Source organism: Morone saxatilis, unplaced genomic scaffold (assembly GCF_004916995.1).
Source record: "Morone saxatilis isolate NCDOM2014 unplaced genomic scaffold, NCSU_SB_2.0 Contig10, whole genome shotgun sequence".
NCBI classification, from domain to species: Eukaryota; Metazoa; Chordata; class Actinopteri; family Moronidae; genus Morone; species Morone saxatilis.
In genome coordinates this window covers 17867558-17874704 of record NW_023339652.1, presented here as the reverse complement: position 1 = coordinate 17874704, position 7147 = coordinate 17867558, and the positions used below count along the sequence as shown (strand labels likewise).

Here is a 7147-nt window from a genome sequence, read left to right as displayed (position 1 = left end):
GCTGATCTAGAAACAGGTCAGCAAGTGTTCACCGTCGGCGCAGGACTCATACTATGAGTGAGACGCATCGCACAACAAGATTACTGCTCACGCTTTTAAACTGGTTTTGATTGGTATCGTCTGAGCGAAGGACATGTTGCCATGTTAGTTAGGTTTGAGATGAAGAGGCAATGAAATACAACAACATTGTGCATTGTACACATTGGCTGTTAACCAAAACAACAAGCAAGGCACATGTTCTTATTTAGGGCTCATGACATTTCTTATCTTCAGACAATTGTTCTTTTTTTGCTTATCGCTTTCAATGTCACGTCACTCGTATATTGTTGATTTATTTGAATTGAATTACTGAATTAAATGAATTGTATGATTTCTATTTTATTAAGATGCACCCTGTTAGTTTACTCCATTCAGCTCTGTCTATCTGGGCCTTCTATCTGCTGATGGTTGCTTGTGGGTCTATTCTGATTACTGTACTTAGCTACTTAAGAGGACGGCTCGCCATATTTAACCAGTTAACACAGCACACATGATATATATATCTAATGAAATATATATATATATATATATCTCATTAGAGAGAGAGAGAGAGATATAAATAAATAAATAAATATAGATAGATAGATAAGTTTACTTATTCTAACTTGTACTATATTTTTCCAAAACAAAGCCTTGTTCACCCTACACAACTTTCAGTCTTGTAATCTGGAGCCTTGAATTCGTTTTTGTTACTGTTTTTGTGTAGAATCCAAGTAAGGCTAGTGACCACTTTGAGTTGTTGTGGTAAAATACATAGATATAGGAACATAACTTTATCGGTTCTGATTGGTTGTTTTCGTCTGGGCCTGGTAGAGTTTTCCAAATGTCATTAGGAGCACTAGGAGGAGCCAGTGGAACCTGACTTTTTCACAGATTATCTGTCTCATGTACTACTGTCAGGATATAGTGAAAGTTTCAGACAATATTACAAAAAATATGTTTTATTAAAGATACCGAGTGCAGCTTTAATTCCTACAGCTAACCAGTATCATGTTCAGTTTCTCACATTTATAACAAACCAAAGTGAGTTACAGTCAATTTTGTAGTGCAGTCTGAATCTCTCAGTATTGTTAACTAGCGGAGCTTGACCTCCCTAATATGGCGGCAGTGCAGACGTATAGTGGCAGCATACAGCAGAGGACAAGGCAGAGGTATATAAGTTGCTATATCTATGGTTAAATACATACAACTGGAATGACATAAATGTTAGAAGTAAATTAATTCTCATCTTGTTATAAATTCTGTCTGCGTGATAAACCTGTACAAATTAAAGCACTTCTATGTTCTTTTTAAAATTCATTAAGAAGGAGGTTTGGAAAAATAATACCAAGCTTATGTGAAAGTACCAAAAGGTCTAAAGAGAAGCAAGCATGCCCTAAGCACAGAACAAAGGCAGGGCGGCCTGCCAAGTGCTTTATCAGCAGTTGTGCAGGTGGCTAATTGGCTACTAGACTCAGGAAATTAATGCGTGGCCCGACATGAGGCCCAAAATGATACGATGTATGACAGCTTGCCAGGAGTAAGTTCATGGCAGGTGCAGCCACATCAAGGATAGAAAAAAGAAGAAGGGATTCCAGTTAAGTATGGTCTCCAGCTAGAAAAGTTTGGGAACCCCTGCTTTAGTCGGTTAAACTCAGAAATCATTTATCAGATGCTGTCCTGAGAAAAACTCCTGGAAAATTATTTCTCAAAAAGAGTAGGAACCCTGTTTAAGTTTAAGGTAGTATTGACAATTCTGCAGTATTAAGAAGAAAATAATCCACACAATGAAACATTGTGATTCCCTAACAAGGTCTCACTGACACCCACACTTTGGCCTTGACTGTCTTGTCTGTTTCTGTTAGACCATTGTACGGGAGAATGAGGAGCAGCTTCCTGTAGAAATCCAACCCTACATTGTGCCCAAGGACAAAATCCTCAAGTAAGTGTCTCATCTGAGCAGCTCAGCACTGGAGAGCTACAGAGATCAACTGTCGTTTTACAAAATAAGGAAGCAACATATTATTGTGACATACACTTTTGAGGTTAAGCCATGTAGAATCAGTGAGTTGGTGCTGATTACCTTTATTAAATGTCTACAGTTGGACAGTTATATCATGATGATGATGATGATGATGATGATGATGATAGGTTGAGAAAACATGCTAATTATTTTATGGATATGGTAGACTCAGAGTTAGAGAATGTCCAGTGAGCAGCACCTAAGGGAAAAAGACACCCAGAACCAAATGTAATACCAAGATGTAAAAGCACTAATTGATAAGAGGAATGAATCAGAAATTCGGTAATACTGCTTATATTGACTGTCAAAATAGTGGCTCTGGACGTAAACGTCAGTCCGTTGGTTCGTCCATTAGCATTGGTCAAGCATAGCAATGTTACCATTATCATGGCTGTGCAGAGTTTCACATTCATCTGCTGAAAGTGGAAAGTTTCTCTGTGCTCATTGAAAATCAGATTTTAAGGGGCGGGGCGGGGCCTACCAGCAGGATCTGTGACATCACAAATAGTTAGGAAGTCAGTCCTGGTCCAATATGCAACTTGTACAGTGTGATGTAGAAACTTGAAGCCACCCCGGTGCACATCCACTGAGAATGGACTTCACAGTGAGGAAACATCTTGTGTCCAGCAGGAAAACTGTAAATGAACAATGTTGCATATTCAGAGATTCTGGAATTTATAATAAGGTAAAAGGAGGAGATGACTTTGTAAAGACTTCTCTCTCCTGTTGTGCCTGTTGCCTTCAGCATTTGAGTGTTAGTCACATCTTTTCATTGTTCTGTGCTTTATTTTCAGGGTTTACTCTGAAATGTCTCAGGTAACCAACAACCTGACACATCCGCGGTTCCAGATGACAGAGGAAGAGGAGGAGGCTGATATCTTGTGGCGTTATAATCACATCAAAGACTACAGGTCAGCAACAAAGCAACACAAACACAACAAACTACTGGTGGCTCAGTAGAGCTCGTTCATCAGTCAGAGAAAATACAAGGTATTTTGCAGGAATGTATCTTAGAGCCTGTTAATACCAGCTGTAAACAGGCTCTTAGTGAGATGACTTTTTTTTTATATGAAGCAGAATTATTATTACTCATCATCTCTAATCCTTCTAACATTCATGTCATTTAGTTTCACAATTTTACCGCAACATGAGTTAGTACTGTATTCAAGGCTGAATGTATTTCATATGGGCATGGGGTTCAAGTGTGAACCTATTGTGACATTTCTGGTTTGTGGAGAACCATTTTGAAGCCTCAAGTTTGCCATTTTGGTCGTCGCCATGACCGTTAGACAGAGCCAGCAGCACTTCCCACCCATAAATGCGACCAAATGTGTTTGTTTGAACACACGATCAAGCTGGAAGTGACCCATACCAGAGATTGGACCGCATATCTCTCTGGTGGTTCTAGTTATTTCCACCCACTACCCCCTCCCCTTAGCTTAGTGTGCTCAGTGTAAACCAATCATCGCATATCTTCCAGGAACTTTACAAAGTATACCACTGCAGAGCAGTCTTTGATAATATGAAGGCGTTCAAGTTATGAAAAACATCTGGCTCTCTCCCACAAGCTCAAGGCTGCTGCTCATATTTTCTGCCAGTAAAGTACTGGCAAAGTTCAAAAGATAGGGTAGAACTATCTGAAATAAAATGTCTTTTGGATTACAAACCATACTTAACAATCAAACCAACCAACATAAAGAATTTTACTGAATTTTCTTTCACGAATGCAACTTGCTTCAATAAAGACCATCAATAATCTGTAGGATAGATAACAGATAAAGAACACTAAGCATGGAAAGGAGTTTATTTGTGGAAAACTACAATTATTACCATTCCCAATACAGTTGGGGCATAACATGCAGGAGGTTCATCTTCTCACCCCAGAGCCATCCCTCTCTGTGTAGGTTGCCCAGAAATCAATAGGAGTCACTAGTGCATTAAAAGGACATGATCCTTGACCAGCTTTCCACCCATGAATGCGACCAAATGTCTTTGTACGAACCATCGACCTGTAAGAGATTGACGTTGCGTCTCCATTTTATAGTTTCAAATAACTAATCAAAACCAAACATGACTACTAGAACTACCTAAATTGACAGAAACCATCTTTGGGAAAAATGTATTCGATGTGTATTTGTAGTACAGTTTTCCCATCTGCTTACATTGAGGCAGCAGGCTTTATGACCTTTACTGCAGTCAGCCACCAGAGGGCAATCGAGATGTTCCACTTTTGGAGAGCTGTCATGTTGTCCATCTTTTATATATGTCGATGGTTTGAACAAATGATCAAGCTGTATGTGACCCATACCAGGATTTGGACCCAATACCTCTCTGGTGGTTCTAGTTATTTTCACCCACTACCCCCTCCCCTTAGCTTGGTGTGCTCAGTGTAAACCAATTATCACATATCTTCCAGGACAAAGTTCATAAGATACTTTGGTAGCCCAAACGTGATGAAGAACTACTATTGGTAACCAATTTCTACTAACAGTAATGTGCGCTAGGGCAGTCGATACCTTTTCAGTTGTTGACCAAAATAACCCGGTATCAACATTTTTATGGGGCCTCATGAATTTTGACTCACTTCTGTAGCCAGCCTCAAGTGGTTGTTGAAGGTACTGCAGTTTTTGTTACTTCAATGGTTGCTTAATTTGCCAGCCACAGAGGTTACCACTTGGATAAACTCTGGTAAACCTTCAAACTCATGGATGTATTACTCATACTGGACATCCCAGACTGCATTTAATCTTAATATTAAATCTTTGTTTGAAGTCAAGCTAACTCCAACTCCTAACTCCTGGACTTTCATATAAGAAACGACTTCTTCTCTAACAGGAAGCTGAGCGAGGAGCGACCTCATGTGATGCTCAACCAGTTTCCCTGTGAGAGCATCGTCACTGTGAAGGACTGCCTGGCTGCTGTGGCCCGCAGAATGAAAGGCGGACCAGCACCTGATTGGCTACCAGAAACCTTCAACCTCCAAACAGAACTGCCACAGTTTATCAAGCATTATCAGCTGAGACAACAAAGGTTGGAAAAGTAGTATCACTGAATATGATACTGAATAGTACTCTGATACAACCAAATTGTATATATGTGTTCCTTTTGTACCAGCTGCTTGTCAGCATTAAACAAGAGTGTTGTTTATGAGGGACCAGCTGAAGATACTGAGGAAAGGCCTCAGAATGGTCCCTGTAAGTTGATGTTAAGATGCTAAGATGTCCCGCTGTGTGTTTCAGGGGAGAGGATAATCACTGGATCTGTAAGCCCTGGAACTTGGCCCGTGGACTGGACACACACATTACCAACAACCTGGACTACATAATCAGACAAAGAGAGAGTACACCAAAGGTACCACCACAAATACAGGCACCATCAAACCAACTTGCCTAAGTGTTACATAGTAAACTGACAAAAGCATCACAAAGGCGTCTTTTGTTCTTTTAGGCCTTCAGTTCACTAAACCAAATCTTTGTAAGTTATTCAAAAGTACTTACAGCTTAGTGCTTGTCATATGAAACCAATAAATGAATGAAATAACCTCTGCACACCTAACCAATCACTGCATAAAGTTGGATAGGTTTTGTCCTGGATGTTTTCAGCAGGGCCAACGAGTTTCTAACCTTGGCTATAAAATAGTTGGGATGATATCAGTACCTGTTCCTACTAATTATTTTCATGCAAAAATGCTGGTATCAGCTCCATTAGTTGTCTCCTATCTCCAAGTGCAATATATATAGTCGCATTGTATGTTAGTTAATGTTAGAAAAACTGCAGCTAACTAACTAGCTAATCTGCATCAATCGTTGGCTAGTTAGCTAGCATTTAGCTAATTTAACATGTGACTATATGCTTTTATCTTGTTTATTTTTTACGTATTTTTGGGCTTTTATTGCCTTTATTTGATAGGACAGCTGTCACCAGCTCTACCCACTGTTCTAACTAGGCGCCCTATATGCTTTTATCTTTTAACCATGTTCTACATGTGTTTGTCTTTCCAACACATATGAGCCTAGCGCATAGCATATTTCAGTACAGGAAAGGAGGAAGTTGACTGAGCACAGAGCAAGAAGGGTCGGGACTTAGGAAGGGTCAATTGTATTACTTGCTATAATGGCAACATTTGCATTATGCACTGATTCAGACATATAGATGTATTGTTTTGTTGCCTCTAACTGTGTGTGTGCTTGTGTCTTTTTTGTAGGTGGTGTGTAAGTACCTTGAAGATCCAGTGCTGTTCCAAAGAGAGGAGGTGGGAATGGTGAAGTTTGACATTCGCTACATGCTGATGTTGCGCTCTGTGAATCCTCTGCGTCTCTATGCCTACAACGTCTTCTGGTTGCGCTTTGCTAATAGGTGCATCATACATACATACATACATACATACACAAACATACATATGTTAAGTATGGGTTGTTATAGCCAGTTTAAAGTTGGTCAAATACACAGATTTATTGAATTCAGTGGCCACCAAATCTGGATAGATTGTCTCTTTTGTCTCTTTCTTTCAAAGTTGCTGCCATTGTCCTGGATCTGTGGTTTGAAAAGGACAGTAAAATTCAGAACTCACAGCCACTACTTTGAGGTTGTAATGCTTGTTCTAAATAAACAAGCCATGTTATAGTTATAACAGAGTATTGTGCAAATTAAAACTTGGACTCGATGGTGGTACCTGAGGAAAAGTTGGGGGATTACCCAAGTCATAAAGATATCCTCTGAGCATCATGCCACTAGTGTGACTATAAACCCTACAGGTGTCAAGAAATGTACACTTTACACTTAACTTGGCATGTCCGCATTTTGTTTGCAATGTCAAGGTCAAATTCGGCATGATATTAGTGTCTTTAACTTAATTGGTAATGATAATAAAATATTTATTTTAAAAACAGAGAATGAATTATTTCCTGGTGCCAGGATCTGATCCTTCTTCTTCTGTCTAGACCTTTCTCCTTGGACCATTTTGATGATTACCAAAAGCACTTCACCGTCATGAACTATGCAGAGGGCGTGGAGCTTAAGCAGGTACTTGTTCATTGTAGTTTTCCCTCTTTACTCATCCTAGCACTACATATTTGTAAAAGCTGGCTTACCCTCCTTGTGGAGGGT

The 7147-nt window shown here is 39.6% G+C and overlaps 1 protein-coding gene across 1 annotated transcript in view; it reads left to right on the top strand.

Moving 5' to 3' along the window:
* Nucleotides 1-7147, top strand: part of ttll12 (tubulin tyrosine ligase-like family, member 12) — a 9175-nt gene continuing 2028 nt past the window's right edge. The window contains exons 1-7 of the mRNA XM_035680198.1: nt 1-56; nt 1882-1960; nt 2836-2952; nt 4877-5071; nt 5281-5392; nt 6246-6397; nt 6982-7063. Of these exons, the coding sequence (XP_035536091.1) occupies nt 2849-2952; nt 4877-5071; nt 5281-5392; nt 6246-6397; nt 6982-7063 (645 nt within the window). The 5' untranslated portion in view covers nt 1-56; nt 1882-1960; nt 2836-2848. The remainder of the gene's footprint in view (nt 57-1881; nt 1961-2835; nt 2953-4876; nt 5072-5280; nt 5393-6245; nt 6398-6981; nt 7064-7147) is intronic.